This window comes from Balaenoptera borealis (genome assembly GCF_965194805.1).
Source record: "Balaenoptera borealis genome assembly, chromosome: 17".
Classification (NCBI taxonomy): domain Eukaryota; kingdom Metazoa; phylum Chordata; class Mammalia; order Artiodactyla; family Balaenopteridae; genus Balaenoptera; species Balaenoptera borealis.
Window position 1 is genome coordinate 28,118,264 of NC_138876.1, and position 23,722 is coordinate 28,141,985.

The 23,722-nt window shown below is 36.9% G+C and overlaps 1 protein-coding gene across 4 annotated transcripts in view; it reads right to left on the reverse strand.

Moving 5' to 3' along the window:
- Positions 1–210: 210 nt before the first annotated feature.
- Positions 211–23,722, reverse strand: part of TRHR (thyrotropin releasing hormone receptor) — a 130,938-nt gene continuing 107,426 nt past the window's right edge. For all 4 annotated transcript variants that reach the window (XM_082364411.1, XM_082364410.1, XM_082364409.1 and 1 more), the window contains exon 4: positions 211–11,553. In XM_082364411.1, the coding sequence (XP_082220537.1) occupies positions 11,146–11,553 (408 nt within the window). In that variant the 3' untranslated portion in view covers positions 211–11,145. The remainder of the gene's footprint in view (positions 11,554–23,722) is intronic.

Here is a 23,722-nt window from a genome sequence, read left to right on the forward strand (position 1 = left end):
TTTCTCTTCCAATAAACACTTGTATTTAAAATATTTAAAACATTGATGATCAAATTCTTCAAACACGCGCCTGCTTTGCTCTGGGAAATACACAATCAGTAGTTGGGGCAGCATGTGTTTCTGCTCATCCCATTCCTGAAAAGACACTGAAATTCCCCTTCATGTGAATAGTAATCACAATGTTCAAGTGAGAACATAGGAACTTAATGTTGGTCAGGTCTGCCTGGTCTTTGAGTCTCTTCAGTCTCCTTTCTAGGGCTGGGGTCGCTTGACCTCACTTTGAAAGCTCAGTCTCATTCCCGGCTCTCAAATAAGTTGTGACTTCAGCTGGGTCTATGTAAGCACTTACAGCTCATGACTGTACTGCTCCACACAGTGTCAAGTCACCCATACTTCAGCGTGGCTCTGATTATTTACATTGATATTTGTCCAGTTAGATCTCTGAATATCATTAATTTCTTTCAAATGCTCTCCTTGTCTAAGTCAATAAACAATTATGATGAACTTCCCAGTATCAAGTATATGTAGTGTAAGATGTATGCGACCAGTCATAGTGTTGGCACGCTGTAGATGCTTACTACCCATTTGTTGCCTTAAATTGGATTATGTGGATGCCATTTTTCCTAATAGACTGGACTCCCTCTCTGTTTCCACAGACGGATGGGCCCTCACCTCAACTTCCTTCTCACAGTGCCTGCTAAATGCAGGAAGCAGTTTTAATGCTGGGTTCCAATCTCTTTGGGTCTCCTGAGTGCCATTCTATTGATTATATCATACCAGTAATAAGACATGGTAATATTAATTTTCATAAAATCCCAAACATATGTAACTGATATAAGAAATTAAAGGACAGCAATTCATACTCACCGTATCCATTGCTGTTTCTGATCAGCGAGCAGAAGTACAGTGTGAGGTATAACCTAGGAGAACAATATGTAATGTGGGTAAACTTAGCAAATGCTCAATTTGAAAGAAGCTGTAGTTCACCATTTGGCTATAAAAGTGTGTTTCCACATCCTTCATATCTTAGCATTAAAAAGAACGTGTTCAATGTTCCAAGCAAAGGCCATGATTCTTTCAACTGTCTCCGATCCTTCTGGCAGCCAATTACATTCTTCCCAAAGAAAATGACTTATTGTGAATGAAGTAGCAGTGCTCCTATTAAATATTGAATATTAAATTCTGAAAGAACTTCTTTCAATAAATCCAACACAATATGATACTTGGAAAAGTTATTTTCATCAATCCTTGTTTTATTTCCTTTTCGTTGTTGTTATTGTATTTCTTCCCTTCGACTGTTGGGATACTGTCTAAAGATGTTTCTGTACACCTCTGTCCAGTCATAGCTAATAGTACTAAGAAGCTAAACAAACAAACATTTTAATTGTTGCTATTGTCACCTCTTTTTCAGGGTTTTTTTTCAGTTTAAGAGTTAGTCTTTCTTAGACCTTGGAAATTGCCGCAACCATGTCACCTGCCATAATAGCTGAAGACATAAGATGTGATTTTCAAGGTCTGGAGTGTGGGGTAAAAGTTGAAACACTGTTTTAATCAACAATGATGGAGTTTCTCTGAGGGTACCTTGGCAATGGCAGAGTCATTAGAAACTCCTTGAAGTCAACTAGTGTCCATTTTATAATACCTGTGAATGACTGAAGTCATGTAGTAGATCATGATATATTTTAGTCGATGAATGGTTATATGGATGAAATGAAGAAAGCTGTCTATGGTCAGTTTGGTTTTTTAATTGTTTTATGCTTCTCTATACTCTATAATCTGGCAGTGTGTTTGTGTGTGTGTATTTGGGGTTAGGATGGGGCTTTTCTGGTTTATACTACTATATAACAAAATACGAAGCTAACTGATTCAAGTGAGAGACATTCAAAAAGCTCCTTGCAAAAAAAAAAAAAAATCCCTGCACTTGAATTATGGTTTGACAGTTATGAGCTTTGCTAGTGGTTTTGTTAAGAAGGTTTGCCTAATTTTGCCGTTTGACTAATTTAAAAAACTATCTTAATATCAAGATAATTCTGGATCTCATAGGGAAACATTCTAGGTCATACTTAGATGTTTCTATCTCCATTTTACAAATGCAATGATTATATGCTGAGTTAAATACTTATGAATTACATAAGAGAGATTGAGAAGAAAAAAGATGAATTGAAATGACAGGATCCTTTATGGTAGTATAGAGTAGTATAGAGAAACAACTTTTTTTTTCTGTGATTCATACATGTTGTGCTATATTAGAAGTGTAAAAACTGATAACTATATGCAACGTCAGTTCTTTGAGATTTTAGAAGGCAATCTGATTGGAAATACAATGAGATCTATTCTTTGTGTTACTTTCTGATGATGATGTTTCTGATCTGCCACTGAGTAGAGATTCACATAAAAATCGTAAAAAATTGTAAAATCCCAAATCAGAGCCTCAAACAAAGATTTGGGTGTGAATGTTATATTTTGGAGGTGATTCCAGAAAGCAGAAGTGAGAAATTTAGGAGAGAGGAACAAGGTAGGAAGAAAAGTTAATGAAGGGTATGTCTTTGAGCTGCTTACCAATATGGAAACTGGGGGCTGGTCAGGCTGAAGACCTTCTGAAGAACCTTTTGAAGATGCTCAGAAAGATGCACCTCTTCCACCAGAAGGTGAGAGGCTGGTGCTTTTGTCCATTGGTTTTCATCCCTCACTGTTTTAATGTTGTCCCCAAGGACATTAACTCCCTTGAAATCTATGCTCAAGCTGAGTGGCTTCCCACAGCTTTGAAGGAAGTTGTGAGGCAGAAAAGCAGAGTCACCTTGGTTTGCTGGAGTTGGGAGGGAAGAAATGTGCGTGGAACTGTCCACCACAGCTGTGCTGAAATCATGGAAGCCAAAGAGGAGATGTGATGCAAGTCCCCACAGGTGGCTGCTACCACTGGTTGATTTGCATAGATTCATCTAATATTATCTCACCTTTTATAACAAATCTATCAGCAGAGGTCGCAGTTTTGTGGAGTGGATGGAGTGATCACATTTGGTGGGTTTTTATCTTATTTTATTTATTTTTATTTTTTAATTTTTTGACAGCACCACACAACTTGTAGGATCCTAGTTCCCCGACCAGGGATCGAACCAGGGTCCATGGCATTGGAAGCTCAGAGTCCTAACCACTGGACTTCCAGGGAGTTCCCTGGTGGATTTTTATGTCAGAGGAAACAATATTAAATCATGAAGCTGAACATATTTTAAGGTTAGTATGAATAAGCGGATGGTGTTTGAGACTGAGGAGATCTAAGACTTTTAGTGTCTACATGCAATCTATACTCTTAGTAGTTATTATCTGTGGTATAAAATGCTTTCTGTCCATTAAATTTAATTATTTGCTAAACATATTCATTCACATCCATTAACAGATACTTTTGGTGGGTCCATTACATGCCAGGTAGTGTGCTAGTCGCTGCACTTTACTGACCATGGTACATGAAAATGTGTCTTCATTGATTTTTATAGCATTTTTAGGAGATTTGGGAAAGAGGAATATGCTATTTGGTAAAATCCCACTAAACGAATGACCTGGGGTGGGGGCTGAGGAAAATTGACATTGCTGAAGGTGCTACACATCATAATATAAGAACAAATGTTTTGGAAGGTAAATAGGGTTAGTGGTGGCAAGGTTGTTTTATTCTTGAATAAAGAGGATTCAAAGAATCCACTGTTGTTCACTCAATGCTGCAGTGCTTCAAATGTTATTTTTTATTTTCTTTTTCTCATGTTCTCCAAGTGTGAAAGAATAAGGTCATTCAAGCAAAGTTTGAGATTTACTTAAGCAAGCATTTTCTTTTACATGGTAAGATGAACTTTATCAAATAGAGTCTGTGTACTAGAGCAGTGGCCCCAGGAATAAGCCAAATCCACTTCTACAAGAGCTGAACTTTATGGTCCATGTATTTTTTGCCTTGCTTATTCCAGGTAAGTTGGAGATTACTTGGAACTACAAAGGTAATGGAGCAAGCTGCTTTTCAATGATACACACAAGTACCTGGGTTTACTTTGCTATTGTTCAAAAAGGGACAGACACCTGAAACAATTACTTCAGTGCTGTCCACACTTCAGCCACTTGTTTAAACCTCATGATTTTTCGTCCTATCTAATATCAACATCGTGAACTGATTAACATCATTGACATCGTGAATTTGATGAGCTAGTCATATTTGCTCCAATACACATTAAAATGACTATTGAAATGGAAAACGTCTATCTCTGTGTTACTTATAATCATCTCAAAAAACCACAGTGGTACATGTTGGGTGCCACTGGATTAAAATGATGTTCTTCTGAGCAAGTGGTTAAGAGTCAAGTTGCACCAAAATGAAATAATTTGGAAGACAAAGAAAACTAAAGAGCCAGTTCTTTCAGTCTGATGCTTTATTGCTCACAATACACATATTGGTACAGACACAGTTTCCCACAGCAGAGCACACGATACTGTACTTTCTTAAAGAAGAGTCTTTGTCCCACAAGGACACAGCGATTAATTCCCAAGTAATGAAATGAGTCAGCATACAACTTTCTAAAACTGATAGAAGGAAGCCAACACATTCAGGAGCACATCAAAAGCAACATGCAAGTCCACGATGTCACAAGTAATCTGAAGCTAATCACTACTTGCTTTTCAATACAAATTTAATCTTGAAGCTTAAGTTCATGAAGGGCCTAGGTCCCTGAGCTAGCTCTGATTTCTATGGTTAACATAATTGGATAAATCCAGAGTTGTTAAGGACCCCTGGATAATATACACAGGTATAAATACTTTAAAATATATGGTGATGATATGATATAGAAACAAAGATATACATGTATATGTATATGTATATATACACACATATTTTCCACTTCAAAAATTAAGACTATAAGAGTACTTTTGGAATTATAATGCTTATAAGACAAATAGTGTATTATATTTTCTATACATAATAAATGAAATATTTAGAAAGTAAATATAGCTGACCTATATGCTTTTAAACTCTATATTCTAGTGTATGGGTGAATATTTCCTCACCAAATATAAGCACAGGTAGGTTCTTGACTTCCTTTACTTTTCCTTTACTTGGAGTTTTATTGGTGGTGGCAAATATGAAAGGACTAGCTGCCTTCCTTAATCTCTCATGAAATGGACATACTTTGGACCAGTCTCCATAATGTCCAGAGCCTTGCTCTAATGTTTATTTGTATCTCCCTGACCTCACTCATCTTATTTCTCCCACATGTATTGTCTTTTCTTTATCTAAATCAAACGTATTCTTGAAAGAAGTCCTGTGTTCTCCACAACGTTATCCTTAATGACTCCAGGCACCAAAGATGTCCCTTTTCCTCTGAAGAGTTCAATTGTTTTTAGTCTGAAATCACACAATTTGGCTTCCAATTATGCATTCTGTATTTCTTATGTTTCTGTGTTAATATGTTATCACAAGATTGTAATCTCCTTGAGGGCAGAGGCAATGCATTAGTCTTGAATTATTAAATTAGGATGTGGGAGTGCTATTGAAATTGTCAAGCACTACACGTATGTAAGGAATTGTTCTGACCCTCATCTAGCACACTTAATGTAGTGCCTTTCACTGAGCTGGGAGAACGGTTTAGAAAAATAAAAACCAGATAGAACTAGTTATCTTATTGTGTAGAAAGATTTAGAGGCAAATTGGACATCAGCAGAAAATTAAAAAATATATTAGCTTGCAATTCATTGATTTATTCATACATTTACCAGATACTTAGGGACATCATCCAAGTTTAGATAATTTGTGGAATACAAAGAAGAAATAGACTTACTCTCAAGGAGTTTTTCATGTAGTTTGTTTATTAAGAATTATGATATGTAAGAGCCTTGAAGGTCTACACTGGGGACTATGCCTCAGTGGTTTTCAGGGTATGGTCAGAGCGCTACAGGCATCAAAATTACCTAACAAGAATCTTGCGGCAACGTCAAATAAAGTGCATTTTAAGATAAGCTTCCAGATAATTCTTATGTATATTAAAGTGGGAGTGATTTATTATTCTTGGCTAAGGTGTAAACATTTAGCCTCCTTACTGGGGCATTTTGTGCCATTTCAGGAATACAGAAAATGTTCTTAATTGTCTTCTAAATTCAGACCTGTGGTTAAGTTCAATCTTATTCTACTGTCATGTTGTGTTTATTTTTCTGTTCTGGAAAGTCTCCATCTTCATCAGTATCAGTTCATAACATTCTTGAGAAAGTTCATTCTCTCTTTCTTACAAGTCAGAGAAAGACCATATGCACAAAAATTAAGTCCATTATTCTGTGAGGAATGAAATAATCACTTATGGGTGTTGCTTAGGGGCTCAAATAAGTTGCAGGAACTCTAGCCAACTCCATTGTTTTTATGCCATCCTTTTAACTTGTATAACTTTCAAAATGCTTTTATTTCCATTATTTCAGTTGAGAGCCTGTAGTACGGACTTGACCCAGATGCTCCTCCACGAGGATATACAGGTGACCATTGTGTGGATTTGCTGTTTATTGGCCATAAAACTGTCTTTTGTTCTCTTGCAGGATCCAGATTTGACAGTTCGGACAATGTGCTGTCCCAGCTGAGCTATTTCATCCAGCTTAATTTTTCCAGACATAATCTCTAAAATATAAACCAATCACCTTATGTTGGATTTGCCATAAATGTACTTGGTGTAGAAGAATGCAAACAAGCCTGACAACACTATCTACAAACATTCTTCGCAATTTTTTTCACAGAGATTAGTCGAATATTAAAATCAGAACCATATAGATTTAGTTTATATCAGCATAGTCCATTTGGTTCTAACCGTCTCAGTAACAAAACTATTCCCCAATGGGCACTCTCGTAAATGAGCTTTTCTGCTGAGTGACTTGAGATTACAGACTAAACATAAAAACAAAAATATTACAGGGCTGTATCTGACCTTTCTCCCCCTGTGTGATCAATGAAGTTAAAAATTAATCAATATTTCTAATTATAGTTCATAAAAGAGTATCATAATACATGAACGATCTTAATTGCTTCTTTAAAACATTTCTGATGTTTCTAATTCATATTCTAAATATTGCCAAAATGTTATATCTTGAGATGATATTATATTGATTTAGTTTTTCCTCATTGGATTGTGAAATCCTTAAGAATGGAGAGAGCCTTTTATTTAGTACAGTGTGATTTTCTTAAATTTCTGCAGTAGTTTTTCACATATGGAGTATTCTTTTATTGGTTTCTCAGTGAAGCTCCGAAATGCCAGACTTCTACATATCTGTGAGGGAAAAAACATTGAGCAGCTCAACTCTACACATGACTCCCCACCGTGAAAATTGAGACATAAATAGAAACTTTAGAAGCATCAGTTCTTCCACAATTTGAACATGATTTTATGAAACACAGAAGTGTTCAGAGCAAGTATATATATACATATATATATATACACACACGTACATATTACATATATTTGAAAGAGTACACTTAAGATAGTTCATGTCCAGGTTTAGTCTTGAATAAAGTCACATAAAACTGGCTGCTCTGAGGAAAACCATGTTTGTGGAGGGAGAAGAATTTGATAGGGGAGGTGGGGAAGGAGAGAAAAATATATTTATTACTACAGAGTGCTGTAAGACTTCTTCCTGTGTATTACTCTAAAAACTTATATTCGCTCAGCCAAATCCTGGTTTTGATGGTTATTTACTGTGGACAACTACAGATAAACAGAAAACAAATAGCTAGTGATGTTCATACTCTGCTTTTTCCAAGGAGAACAAGTGACTCCAAATATTTGAAATAAATGTTCTTTTAGCCTGGATGGACTTGTTGTCTGTGGCTGCTCCATCGTTCACATCCAGTTCCCTCACTCCATGAACAAACAGTCCAACCCCTTTGTGAGCTGCACTTGGGAGACATAAATAATGTTGCATATATTATTTATAGAATTCATAGAGCCGTGGGTAAGCTATTTAAAATCTCCTTTTCCTCCAAAAAGTTAATCTTTTCTCTCTTCTATCATGTTTATAGATTTAACATAGTTTGGAATGATGTAACTCTTATTCTTCAAGAGTAGTCCATAACCGTGTGGACTCAGCTTTACTATGACATACTGTCATTATTACTCCAACACATTCTTCTGAAAATGAAACAATTCAAGTATCTATTTAAGACTTAGTTACACTAACCTAAGTTTTATGGCTATAGTTTTCTTTTGACTTAACTAGTTGTTTAGCACAAATCAGCCATGTGTTTGGGTATATTGTCAAGGTGTATTGTTCCGTGCATTTGGCCTGTTTAAGAGTGATTACAGTTTTCACTTTTCTCATTTCTCTTTAGCGTTTAGCATATTTGTGTTGGAGTGAAGCTCTAGAACTAAACTCCTAATACTGATGGAGAAGTCTTAAGAGGAAATTTATGTCTGCTTGTTTTATTCATGATCTGTGCCCTTTACCTAATTACCTCAGGTCCAAGATCTAACCAAAGACACTCAGCAATTAATGAAATTAGAAGTAATAAAATAGCTCAAGGAATTTTATTAAGGGAGGCCTTAATAACATCACTACGTCAGCAATTTTTAATCTCTTTATTTTTCATTTGATGGTTTGTTAACTTTTGATTATTTATGGCAATATTTTATGATTTAGTACAGTGTGATAAAGAATACCTTAAAAAGTTATATTTCTGCTGTGTAAACCCAAATATCTATTGGATATTGCATGGAAACATTTAATTTCATAATGGCATTTGCTTTAGAGTTGAAACACTATGAACTGTGTTCTTTTGAATTTCCCATGTGGTCTAAAACTAACAGATTATTAGCAAATAACTTTTTAAACATTAAAACAAAAACTGAGCCCATATATTAAATTTCCAAAGGTGGGAAGAGTATATTGTGTTCTGTGTATAACATATAAAACTAATCATAATTTTTTTCAACATCTGATCTTACCACTCTGCAAAGAATATATTTTTTTTTATTATTTAAGCCATCAGGTCACAAGAATTTTAATCAGCATGCTGGCTTAAAAAAAGAAAAAAGAAAGACAATTTCTTCATTTTCTTTCCCTAATATCTATACAGTTTAGGGAATTAATCCCTGATCCCTGGTCTTATCATAAGAAAATCACAGCTGTAGTGAGACTGTGATGAAGATAATGTTGATTAAATACCTACCAGCATGCCTGAGACATAGTACATGCTCAACGATATCAGTTCTTTTCCATAATGAAAAAAATCTAATATATTCCAATCCCCATGGATAAGCAGTTTACGCATCCATGTGTATGTGTTTGTATGCACCTGCATATGTGCATGTGTGATTTGGGGTTGGGTAACTCTAGTGCTCTATCTATATGATCCCCAAATTAATATTTAATCCAGGATGAAAAGTCAGTTAAAATAGTTTTCTTAGTGTCGTGCATATAGACCTTTAGTGTATTTCCTATAAGTGTTTGCTTGCATTGGTTTACTGAAACAGTGGCAGGATAAGAATGTTTTCATGGAGTAGATGAGGCCAATTTTCACCAAAGCATATTCGGGACTGAGGTTCTGGATGGCAGAGTCTCCATGAAGCAGCATTTAAAAACTGACGTTTCCAAAATAGAGTGATATATCCTTCATAAAGAAGGTGTTTGTGTGGGTAATTATCATTAGCAATTAGGTTTCAGGAAAAAATCCACAAGATAAGGATATAGCCTGGAAAGGGAAAATGCCAGTCTATGGGGCACTTAGTACATAGTACTTTTTGACCCAGTCATTAAAAATCAGCTATTACTGAACCAACACCAAGGGCGATTTTTACACTTGGCCAAATCTTAGTAGGTGAGTCAATTGAAAGGGATTAAAGTAGGACCTGACAGATTCACATTCACACCTCTCTAATAATCACTGGAATAGAAGAGCAGGTCTAAGTCATAACTATAAAGAGATATTAATAATGAGATGAAATTAGTTTTAGCTCTATTGGAAATAAAGCCAACAAAATTTTGCATTGCTTTGATTTAGAATCTGTAAACAAAATGTCACAAGCATTTAAAAAAAAAAGAGAGAGCGAACCTACAAATGGCAAGCAGGCAGGAAGGAAAGACACTTGCACACAAGTTAAAATGCATAGACTACAATGCTCAGTGGGAGTCTTCAGCTGGAAGTGTAATAGCCTTTGGCTGACTTAGAATAGCAACTAAGCTTTTGAGAATGTTTCAGACTTTTAGCTAGATCCAGCTAGAAGGATTTGCTTGACATGGCTCAGTAGTTTATAGGATTTTCTTCTCAAATGCTCAAATAGGATTTTCTTCCTTAAAAGTCTCAGAGGAAGAAGTAAAACCTTATTTTGAATACTTGGTCTTGTCTTGGCTACTTTTCAATATTAATTATATGTTAGTATGTATCTTCACAGTTATTTAATCTTGATATTTCTCCTGTCTCACCCATCATTTAGAAGCCTTGCAGAGTACAGAGCTGGATTTATCTAAATATCAAATCTACATGTCTTCTCAATTAGTAATTTTGGCTATTTTGGGGTTTGGCTATTTACATTAAAGTTGAATGGTGACCATCTACACTTTGTAAGATATAAAAATCAACTCAGAATTTTATAAGCATTATGACTTTTTTTTCATATGGTGAATATATTTGTTTGAAATCTCATTTTTACTCATCAAATTTTTTTCTATTTTTCCCTGTAGTTTTAAATATTCATGAAAATAGCACTGCACTTTATTAAAACGAAATGCTAAATGAAAACATTAAAAATTTTCATGTTGCCAAACTACCACATGTATAAATAATTTGGGGGGGGGGTGAGAAAATACGTTTGATAAAGTTATTTTGAATAAGGTAAACTGATGTCTAGGTTTTATCTAAACTTCACAGCCCCAGAAAATACAGTCTCAAATTAAATGGAAAATTTCCGCCATTTGGACCTTTCACAGATCTGCTCAGTTTTTCTATGATATACATTTTCTTGATACGAGAAGGAAGCTGTGAATCATTCTAATGGGTTAAAGTGTCTTGGGGCAGTATGTGTTAGAGCACTGGCGAGGACTTTATCTGCTCTGTCGTCACATACGAGTATTGGCTGTTTCCTCTCTTGGGTTGATAACTGCACAGATTCTCATTTTCTTATCATCCATTTTCTTCTACTCCATGAATCAACTTTGGCTAACGGTTATTTCAGAAGCCAAGCAGGTGTCATCAAAAGACACTTTCGTGGCAGACAAGTAAGTGTCAGTGACAGTGATGTCATCAAGCTCTGTGCTGAAATGATCTGACTCCTTGATGACGCTGTAATTGAGGGCCACGCTATAGTTAGCCGGTTTCTCCACTGGCTTCTGCTTACAGTTGCAGAGCTTTCTGAAGGCTGCACGGAATTTCTGGGACATGAGATTGTAAATCACTGGGTTGATGGCACTGTTGAGATAAATGCAAATTCTGCAAAAGAGCAAGAACCAATTTTCTTGGAAAGGGCTGGAGAGAAATGAGTTGACAACCACAAGAGTTCTGTAGGGCATCCATAAAAGGGCGAACAGAATGACAACCACTGCCAGCATCTTGGTGACCTATGGAGAAACAGAAATGCAAAGCAAACACAAATGAAAACAAAACAGAACCAAAACATGAAAATAAAACGACTCCCCCTCTGCCCTCCTCCAGCATTTAGTTCCCAAGATGTAGTCCGAGACAAGGACTTAAGTGCAGGCAGTTTACAGTATTTGGGAGATGAACCCAGGAAGCAGGATTAAAGGCATAGAAGAGAGTGTGACAGAGGAGGAAAAGCCAAAATAGGGTGTGTTTTTGAGACAACTCCCACTGTGGGCAACTGTGGATCAAGTAATGCATTTCGGGATCATCCGTCCAGAGACAGGGAAGCTGAGGCATTTATCTACTGGCTGCCATCTCCCCTTTGTTGAGAGGTGCCTTAGGGGCTTTAAATGCGCGGTACTTCCAAATTTCACCTACCTGGAAACTCCTAGGGGCTTTAGACAGAACCTTGAGGCGGAGAAGAGGAGAGACAGTCAGGGGACATTGGATACCTGTAGTGCAGTGTTCTCAGCAAGCAGGAACCATCCACAATAGCCATGAAATCATGGCTGAAACCACAGTCTGTCTAAGAGGATGTGACCCAGGGCACCAAAAGTGTCTGCGGTGAACACTAGGAGACCTAGGGTCTAATCCCATCTTTACTCACCTTTCTTTCAACAGCAACACTTTACATATTTTAAAATAAGTTTTTAGTTATCTATAGTCTCTTACAGAGTTTGACAAATTTCAGCTTCCTCAGTCCAGACTTTCTAGATGTTCTGAACTTGAAAACTACTGCAAATAGAAGGAACTGATACTTCCTCTTTCATCCTTCTTAACCTCTCAGCTGTTTCCCTAAAGCCCTCTCCACCAGCCTCTATCTTGTTCTGGCATTGAGAGAGATCCTGTTTTTAGACAGGGCTTTTAAAAGTTCTTTAGTGTAGAAATAAGGATTTCACAGCTAGATACCTACTCTGTCATGAGTATCTACTATAAATTCAGCTCCTTGTACTTAATCCTAATAATAGAATCCATCTTGCTCTCCTGTGTTAGAATACCTTCCATTCCCCTCCTAGCACTCCTTCTGATACTGGGGCTCTGTCCTACCCTTAACTATATCTTGTCCACCCCAGGAACTCCCCATGAATCCCACATCGTGGGGGTAATGCTACCCTCTTGCTGTTATTCTATAGTAACTGCCTCCTTCTTTGGCTCATATCATTTGCTGTAAGACTTCTCACTTAGGGACACACATAGCTTTTATCGTTTTTTGAACCACTACTATCTTTTTTTGAACAACTCCTACAACTTCTTTGCAATGGCACCTATGAGCCATCTACCCACCTACTCTCAAGTTACTGTGTTTCCTCTGCTTCCAGGGCCCTTTGATCACTTTCTTGAAGTCCTCCCTACCCTCTAAGAATGTGCCCCGAGCCCTCCTGCTCTACCTCACTCACTGTTCCCTGAGCGATCACTGTTCACGGTCCTGCTGACTCACTGCATTAGGATAATTACATTTTCTATTTGGCTTACTGGGGTAGGGAAGTTGTTCAGTGGGAAGATATGATTTTCACATTGGTTCATATAATACCAAGTAAAACATTTCAGAGATTCTTGACTTCTTTCAGAGATAAAGAGGATCTATTCAGACAAGAGGTTAATGGAAGCCTGCTTTTTCAAAGCTGACTTTTAAGATTATGAGTAAATACTTTAATTGATCCTAGGAAACCAAAGGCTTAATTCAGTGATAAATACTCTGAGCTTTGGAAGGAGCCATAGTAATTATCATCTTTATCATCATCATCATCACTCACATCCCTGCCTTTTTCCACTTCCTGGTGGTTCTCTGATATCAGGTCACTGCTTCACACTTACCAACATCCTCCCACTCCTTGCCAAGGACTAAGCATCTTATATTTGAGCCCCTGGCTTGATTTACAATTGGATTACTAGCATCACATTTGAGTCTTTATAATGGCCCGTCATAAAGATATGTAAACATAATCTTATTTAATGCTTTTAATAACTCCGTGTGTAAGCTAGTATTGGTTCTCTTTTGCATATGAAGAAATTGAGGTTTAGAGAGTATATGTGATTTGTCTAAGGACACATGGCTAGTAAGTGACAGCCATGATTCAAGCTAAGTCTGCTTAAGCCAAAGCCCATGCTCTTTCCTTTATACTTTTGCTCTCCCTGTGAAAGTCTTTTGCATTTTCATTAATGATATTTCTACCATGTTACTCCCACATGGTTGCCAAAAACATTTAATCTCTTCTAAGTATAATTTCAACATACTTATTGCTGCTTAATTTCTGAACTTAAAGGTTGAATTTTATCTGTTTATTTTTCCCTACTATTTTCAGATGAAACACTGAATTCACATATAATATCTACCTACCTCTTTTTACTTAATGTAAGGGGGCAACTCTCATTGTCTCAAAGAAAAGCAATCTGTTTCTAGGTTAGTATCTCTGCCATGTGCTTCCACAGGCCCCCATGCATACTTTGGCATCATCACTCCCCAAACTTTTTATTGCAATGAGTTATATTTGTCCACCTGTCCAATAAATGGTGAGCTTCTTCAGGACATGAGTAAAGTTTATTCATTTCTCTTTCCTCAGGTATTTAATACAGTATGTGACATAAGATAGCCCTCAATTAATGTTGAATAAATTCAGGCATGGAAAGAATTATTTCAAAACATGTAATCATGGTCCTTTTCTGGTTTTTTGTTTTTTCATTCAGTGAACATTTATTAAGCACTTGCCATATCCTAGGGACTTTTCTAGATGCTGGGGATTCAAACAGTAAGGCTCTCTCCTCTTTTCATGTTGCTTTTATCAATGCATTGTGAAGTCACTGACTTTATACATTAAAAATAAGCAGACTATGATATGTGCCTTGTGATATATATGAGTCCAGGGTTCTGAGGAAGGATTAACTTACTCCACCTGCAGAGAAGGGGAGGTTTCATGAACCTGGTTCCCTTGGAGCTGCCCCCTATTCACTCCATACTCCATCCTGGAGGAGACACCATTCCTCGAGTATTCCTTTTCTGGGTTTTAATACTCCAACATATTGTTAGAGGATTTTTGCAAACACTTAATTTTTTAATATTAAAAATCCCTTTTAAATAGAGATTGGTTGATTAGTAAAATGAGTCCTTAATATACTTCAGCTTTTTGTTTGAAATATACATTTTTTAAATGTTAAGGAGGTGTTAAAATAAAACAAATGCAGTGATGTTTCTAAGACTGACCCGGAGGGAAATATGTCTCCAGTGGGATAATAGAGAATACATTTAATCTCACTCATAATTATTTTTAGTTAATTCCAAATATCTTTGATTGAGCTTAATCACTTTCTAAAATGTTCACAAGTTTTTGGTGTAGCCATAGCTTGGATTTTAATAGTTCTTAATACAGGAGCAAATACCTAGAAAGGAAATGTCCTAGAGATTGTCTTTCATACCCAATTAATTTCACTGTTGGTTGCTGAAGTTTTATTTCTGTTGTGGTTCCAAATAAGTGACAAAAATGCAAATTTGAAAATATCTTTGGGCCATTGTTTTTAGGCATTGACATTTTTACTGGGAAAGTGCACGGGATACACAATGAGTTGAAAGATTGCTTATTTACAGAAGTCTCTGCCCCAGGACCTAAAGGTCTTTGAGAAACAGCATGAAACAATCTTCAGGGGAAAATGATCTTACCATATATTTTTGATTGGGAAGGAATTAATTTACCCATTTACTCTAGGAGATTCATTGGCATTCCTACTGTGTACCAGTCAATGTCCTGGCTCTTGAGGATTCGACAGTGACCCAGAGACACATTGCCAATGGCTTCATGTATCTTATAATCTGATACAATGTGACAAATGCTAAGACAGAGGAAAGTTTTGGTTTTATGAGAGCCCCTGATCTGGACTTGGGGTTGAGAATTGGTGAGTGAGCATTTGGTCTCAGTGATAGTTAAGCCAAAATCTGAAGATAAGGAGAGGCAGGACAAGTGTAACTGCAGAGACTGGGTGTGTGTGACAATCTGGAGGCATGAGATAGTGGGGCATAGCATGAAGACCAGAAGTAATTTAGTGTTCAAGTTCTAACTGCAGACCATGGAAAGAAGTGGAGCAATCTCTTTTCTCTAGGAAGCTTGTGGAAACCATAACAAAATCCATCATTTTCTGTGGGGTGCTTGGCATTCCTTCTGCTAGGACAGAAGGGGAGATGCAGCTGCCAAAGGGGATGTAGAGTGTTGAGTCCTAAAAGGGTCAGCTCCATGGAGCTAAAAAATCAACGAAGAAGTAGGCAGCCATTTTTGCAGAGTATATTGAGGGCAAGGAAATGAGGTCATAAAAATCAGTTGATTAAAACATAGTGTTCAGCTGGAGAAACTGCCTACAGAGATGGTTGAGAAGAGCAGGGTGGGAACAGGAGGGTCTAAGGTGGGCAGGCCTCTGTCCTTGGCCACCATGGTGAAGGGTTATCTTTTTCGTGAGGATCAGCTGGAAACTTTAGAATCAAGCCCTATTATATATATTTTACTCTTTATGATATTGAATTATGTGGAATAAGTGCCATATAGTTCTCACAAGAGAGTTTCAATTCAGTCCTCAAAACATCATTTTGTAATCTATAAAATCTCTAGATAAAGATCCTATTCAAGGATTTCTTTTCTTCTTCTAAAAATTTCTTTAAAAAAGACATGAACTGGATAGATGTCTATCTGACTGTTAAGGTTGAGATTACATTTCTCTGAGTGGACACAAGCTCAACTTTGCATATGTGTGCTGTCTGTGAAAAACCAGAGGCTAACTAGTTTCTCTATTCTAGGCTGCTGAGGAACCTCGTTTTACTAACTACTATCTCTAGTACTAGTACTATGACTTTTACTACAAGTTCTAAAACTATTAGCTAACGTTTGTATATTACCTTTAAAAAGATAGTGTTAGATTTATAGAAAAGTTGCAAAGTTAATACAGAGAGTTTCCAAATACCCTACGTCAAAGTCTCCCGATCACTAAGACCTTACACTAGCATGGTGCATTTCTTTGTCACAATTAATGACTATTCTTACACAGAATTAGTTAACTCCATACTTTATTCAGATTTCATTAGTTTTCCCTAGTGCCCTTTTTCTGTTCCAGGATCCCATCCAGGATACCACATTATATTTAGTCATTACATCTTCTCAGGTTCCTCTGGGCTGTGACAGTTTCTCTAACTTTCCTTACGTTTGATGGTCTTGATAGTTTTGAGGAGAACTGGTTAGGCATTTTATAGAATACCTTTCAACTTGAGTTTGGATGATGTTTTCCTCATGGTTACAATGAAGTTATGGACTTTTTGGAGGAAGGCCACAGAGGTGAACTGCCATTTTCAACACAACATATCAGGGGCGCAGGCTATCAGCTTGACTTATGACTAATGATGTTAACCTTGTACATTGCTTTATTGAGATATAATTCACATATAATTAAGTTCACCCACTTAAAGTGTTCAATTCAGGTGTTTTTAGTATATCCACAGAGCTGTGCAACCATTACCACAATCTAATTTTAGGACATTTTCATCATCCTGAATAGAAACCCTATACCCATGAGCAGTCACTGTCTACCTTCCCCAGCCCTAGGCAACCACTAATGTACTTTATGTTTCCATAGATTTGCCTATCTGAATATCTCATATAATTGGAATCATGCAGTCTTTTGTGTATGACTAGTGTCTTTCACTTAGCGTAATGTTTTTAAGGTTCATCCATGTTGTGGCTTATACCAGTACTTCATTTCTTTTAATTGCTGAATAACATTCCATCCTATGTATAGACCACATTTTATTTATCCACTCATTTCGGTGGTTTCCACTTTTTGCCTATAATGAATAATACTGTTATGAACATTGGTGTACAAGTTTTTGTGTGCATGTATGTTTTTATTTTTCTTGGGTCTATAATAGGAGTGGAATTGCTGGGTTGTCTATTGCTTTTTAAGTTATAAAGTATTCAAGAATATTAAACATTTAATATTTGATATAATTCTGAAATAATTCCGATAATTATTACAATAATGCCTAGTAAAAAGTACTAACTGATTTTACAGATCAGGACTCAAGAAAGATCAAGAGTAAAAGACAAAACTAAAATAGTTGGGCCAACCCTCTTAGGCTACTCTTGTAACTTGGAGAACAACTACAAGACAGAATAGCATGAGTAAGAGGAAATGAGTAGTTTTGGAGAAAAGCATTATTTATTTATACAAATAAAAACCTTCATTTATCAGGCAAGCCTGTTTAGAGTGGGTTCAAGAGAAGATGGGAAAAGTGGATAGTGATTATAAACATATCTTTTGAGTTATTCTGGGAAAAGTAGTAGAAAAGCAGAAGGGCTGCCAGAGGGGGATGAAGAGTCTATTTTTTTAAAGATGAGAGACATCACAGCATGTTTGTTTGCTTAGGGAACAATCCCTATAGAGAGGGGAAATCTTATGATCCAGGAGAAAGAGAAAGAAGACAATTGGAAGAACTATGTTCTTCAGTAGGGAACAGAGTCCAGTGCCCAAGTGGTGTGGTTGGCCTCTTCTCAAGTGTAGACACAAAATTACTTTTTCAATATCTGCTTTTCTTTTCTTTTCTTTTTTTGTTCTTAGCCACACTTGATCTAAGCAATCAAGATAATCTGGGAGAAAATGCCGCTTTCTTGTCAATACACTGAATCCTGAATGGAGTCCTGATAGCAGTTAATTGTTTAATTCCTTGGAATTAACAAAGTACTTTCATTGTCCTTAAACCATTTTCTGTTCATGTCCCAGTGAGATCTGTAGGACAGGTGTTATTATTCCCATCTCATTGATGAATGGAAACAGCTCAGAGAAGCAGAGAAATAAGGTCATACAGCTCACATATAAATAGCAAAGCTAGTTATTAAACTAAGGTCTGTCCACTCTAAGTCTAGTTTTCTTTCTAGATAATTACAAAAATCAACATATATGGTAAGCTTAAGCCTTCAAATTGCTGTAACATATATGCAATGGAATATTACTCAGCCATAAGAAAGAATGAAATAATGCCATTTGCAGCAACATGGACCTAGATATTGTCATACTGAGTGAAGTAAGTCAGACACAGAAAGACAAATATATGATATCACTTATATGTGGAATCTAAAAAAATGGTACAAATGAAATTATTTATAAAACAGAAATAGAGTCACAGATGTAAAAAAAACCAAGCATGGTTACTGGGGGGATGTGGGGGGGAGGGATAAACTGGGAGATTGGGATTGACATATACACATTACTATATATAAAATAGATAATTAATAAGGACCTACTGTATAGCACAGTGAACTCAGTACTCGGTAATGACCTATATGGGAAAAGAATCTAAAAAAGAGTGGATATATGTATATGTCTAACTGATTCATTTTGCTGTACAGCAGAAACTAACACAACATTGTGAATCAACTATACTCCAATAAAAAATGTTTTTGAAGTATTTGGAAAGGATAACATTATCGGCAGGAATCATTGGTAGCCCTGGAATCACATATGATTTTTTGCCCCAAATTGGAGTGTTACATTTAGAAAGTACTGATTAGGGAGAAGAAAATTGTCGTATCAAGGCAGATAGGAATCCTTCATACCAATTTCCTAGGGAAAAAACAAACAAAATTTAAAATGTGAAAGTAATAAAATGGAATAAAAAATAAAATGGAATAAAAAAATAAAATGGAAACTTCTTTTTTGGGTTACAGCTCAATTAATAGTATGCCATTTATGAGGATCTGCTTACATAGAATCTGAGGACATTTTGATTAATTATCAGAGATTGGTTTATTAGTCTGCCTAGGAGGTCATGGGGAATGGTTGATACCTCAGTACTCTGGGAAATTTAGTTGGAATTCTTGTACTGATTCAGAAAAAAAAATTGATTTTTGATTCTATGTATGATTCAGAAAAAATCCTGTGCCTGGTCATGGGTCCTGCTATTATCTGGACATTCTCCCCTGGGAGATAAATGCTGTGGCATAGTCCTTCTGTATGTTAGTGAGGGACAAAGTGCAGTGGGCATAGAAGGAGCTGGAATTGGTGTCCAGCATCTTGGTTTCACAATCCACCTCTGAGTTCTGAGGAGATTGGGCAGGCCACATGACTTATGTCTGAACCTCATATTCTGAGCCAGTAAATACACAATCTGGATTCCTCTCAAAAGTCTCTCCAGTTTGAACATTCTAAGAAAATCGAACTTATATGTTATTAATGGTAACACAATATTCAGACATGTTTGTGATCATTTTCACATAATGGGATTTTGTTATTTGGGGATTATAAGGCCAGGCAAAGGGAAATAACACCTGGAGCATATGTATCCCTCAAGATGCTGATGAACTATAGGAAGAGATTCAGTTCCCAATCACAGTGATTGTTGGTAATCATCTTAATTGCTGCATTCAGAGAGGTGATGCAGTTTCTTGAAGTGTTGAAGAAATTACTAGAATTTATATTAATTTCCTGTAGCTATCTAAGAACACAGTGCATCTCTAGACCCAGGACCCTGGTTTCCAGACCTACTATTATTTCTTTTTTAAAGTTCATTATAGGGCTTCTCTGGTGGCACAGTGGTCAAGAATCCGCCTGCCAATGCAGGGAACACGGTTCGAGCCCTGGCCTGGGAAGATCCCACATGCCACGGAGCAACTAAGCCCGAGAGCCACAACTACTGAGCCTGCGTTTAGAGCCCACGAGCCACAATTACTGAGCCCACATGCCACAACTACTGAAGCCCACGTGCCTAGAGCCCGTGCTCTGCAACAAGAGAAGCCACCACAATGAGAAGGCTACGCATGGCAACGAAGAGTAGCCCCCGCTCGCCGCAACTAGAGAAAGCCCGCGTGCAGCAATGAAGACCCAACGCAGCCCAAAATAAAATAAATTAAATTAAATTTAAAAATATAAAGTTCATTATAACTGAAATATTGTTGAAGACATGGAGCTATAGAAAGATATAGAGGTATCACTTTGAGAAGAAAGCAAATAATTAAATCCTTTTTTAGGAATACTGTCCATTTAAAAACTGAATTTATAGAAGATTTAAAAAGAATAGCCAGACAAAAATTACTTAATAAAATGTACCAAGGCCCATTCAAACCTTTGGCTGTCATTTAGGTGCAGAATATCTAAATTTCAGTGCAATCTGAAAAAGCTTTCTTAGAACTAAAAAGGCAAAGACATATTACAGGAAGTGACAACCACATCAGTAAATGCACTCAAAGAATATTTACCACTTTTGTGAGTGATCATCAAGAGCATCGTAGGCTAACTTCAGTTTGTAAACAGGCTCTTTGTCAATATTGGATCCCACATTCTATAATGCTAAAGCTCTGTTTTTGGCTTCATGAACAAAGTAAATCAACAACTAACTTTTATAGGATCGCATAACAGGTTGGGAGAAGGCCTTTGTGTGCATGCCTGTGATATAATAAGTGTTCAATTAACAGTTGAATTATTATTGAGTAAATACTTATTTTTTGCAAATGTTAAAATATAATTGTGGAGGTCTGTGTGGGTGTAGGGCTCTTTAAATCAGCGAAGTGCTCTAGTTCTTGCACTTCTGACTGGAATATTCCCATTTTCAGAAGTGTACATCCTTCTGGACACAGTTTGTTGGTTAATGGATATAAAAGTTAGCCTTTAATCTTCTAATGCCATTTTTTGAAGGGTGACAATACGTTCTGTGTCTGGAGACTATCCACCTTCTCCTGCATTGCTGCATATTAGCAAAGTGTTCTGTTACTGGGAATATTTTGCTCTCAGATGGCCTGTGATCAATGTGATCGATGACCTCTTGCATTTTGTTACATCAGTTGAGCCAACTGAAGGAAAAACTTGACTAGACAATTATATAAATCTGAATTTAGCCAAGCTTCTACACTGATTGGGGGGCTCTGGAATTTTCCACTTTCAGCTCGTTCTACTTTGTTCTGACTTAGTATCTGCACAGACAGTTTAAAAAAGACAGTTGTAATCAATGTGGGGTCCTTCATATCTTGGTGTGAGATCATTGACGGGATTTAAAAATTGAATGATGGGGCCAGAAAAGGGCTTGGAATCAACTCAAAGTCAGTTAAAGTATAATAAAAGTGAATGAAGGCTGAGTGGTGATTCACGGTAGAGAGATTGTGGACTGTCATATCCTGTGTTGTGGATTTCTTCACAAGAAGCCACACAGAGATGCTAATGCATGGGTTCTTGACTCCACCTGTCAGGTACTATATCTAAATGTTCTTTTCAGAATAGCCATTCTGGCAAGAATTCTGAAGTGTTTTCTGGGCTCTACTCTGATTAAAAAGGTCCATAAAAATGTTAGCAGAGGTTCACAGTAGAGAAGCTGTGGTTGTATTTGGTGATGCTGAGGAAGGAGAAGTAGTGATTAAGTGAAAAAAATGGTGACACAAGATTTTTCAAGTATAAATTTGTAAGTGTGGTATATCCAGTGAAACTGAAAAACAATTTCTTCACAATTCTAGAGGTGTGGAGGAAGGTGGACTTGTCCAGCAGAGCTGTTTCTTGAGTGAGACGATTGTGGGCACAGGAAACTGGACTCTATGTCCCAGGGGGGCTTCATGTGCCAGTAGAGCCACAAGTGGCCACTGCTGTTGGTAAGATACAAGAGCACAGATGAGAGCTGAAGTAACAGGGTGGCATATTTCTGTGCAGAACACGATGTGACTCTTCTGTTGTGACACGTCCAGGTCTCCAGAATAATCACTGAGCGTCACCAAATACCAAGTGAGAGTCACCTCTTGTGGGAAATGGGCAGAGCTCTGCACCCAACTCTGATGTGGGATGAACCCTCAAAGCTTGTACTTTCTTTCAAGAGCAAAGACAGGCAGAGGCACAGACACATGAAGAGCGAGAAAAAGTGATGGAATGTTGAGCCGTCCCAGTTAGTAGAGCTAAGGTTCAGGGTAAAATGACACCAACACCTCTCAGGGTAAGAGAGACCCTGAGTGGCTGTAAGCCTCACTTTCTGAGAATCTCTGAGAATCTGGGGACTCTGCAGTATTTCTTAACACGTTTCAATCTAGAATGAAGAAAACTGGATGAAAATGAAAGGTATTCCAATCTAGCAATGGGAATTGGCAGATGAAGGAGAGAAAGAGAATTAAGATTTATGAAATACTTACTATGTACCAGACAATGTGCTTGGCATTTTCTTCATGATAGCCCTACTTTATCTGCATTTTACAAAGGGTAAGACTGATGCTGAGAAATGTCATACGCTAAGGAATAAAGCCACAGTTTAAAAACATGTATAAACATATATATTTGACTCCAAAGTCTCCTTATCCTCCTTACTATAATACCTTGAATTTGGGGAAGAAATACTTTTTTCCTGAAGTTTGCAAAACCAAAAAGAAAAAAAAAACCCAAAAGACATGTGCTGCTTAAAGGTTGGAATTGATGAAGGCTGTATGTGCAGGGGAGCAGGGAGGATGAAAAACTAATTCTTAAGGGAATCTTCCTACACTGTTGGTAGGATTGTAAATTGGTGCAGCCATTATGGAAAACGGTACGGAGGTTCCTCAAAAAAATAAAAATAGAGTTACCATATGATCCAGCAATCCCACTTATGGGCATATACCCGGAAAAGATGAAAACTCTAATTCCAAAAGATACATGCACCCCACTGATCATAGCAGCGCTATTTATAATAGCCAAGACATGGAAGCAATGTCCAATGACAGATGAATGGATAAAGAAGATGTGCTATATATACACAATGGAATACTAATCAGCCATAAAAAAGGATGAAATAATGCCATTTGCAGGAACATGGATGGACCTAGAGATTATCATATTAAGTGAAGTAAGCCAGACAGAGAAAGACAAATACCATATGATATCACTTTCATGTGGAATCTAAAATATGATACAAATGAACTTATTGACAAAACAGAAATAGACTCACAGACATAAAAAACAAATTTTATGGTTACCAAAGGGGGAAGGGGTGGGGAGGGATAAATTAGGAGTTTGGGATTAGCAGATATAAACTACTATATATAACATAGATAAACAACAAGGTTCTACTGTATAGCACAGGGAACTATATTCAATATCTTATAATAAACCATAATGGAATAGAATATGGAAAAGAATATATATATATTTATCAGAATCACTTTGCTGTACACCAGAACTAATACA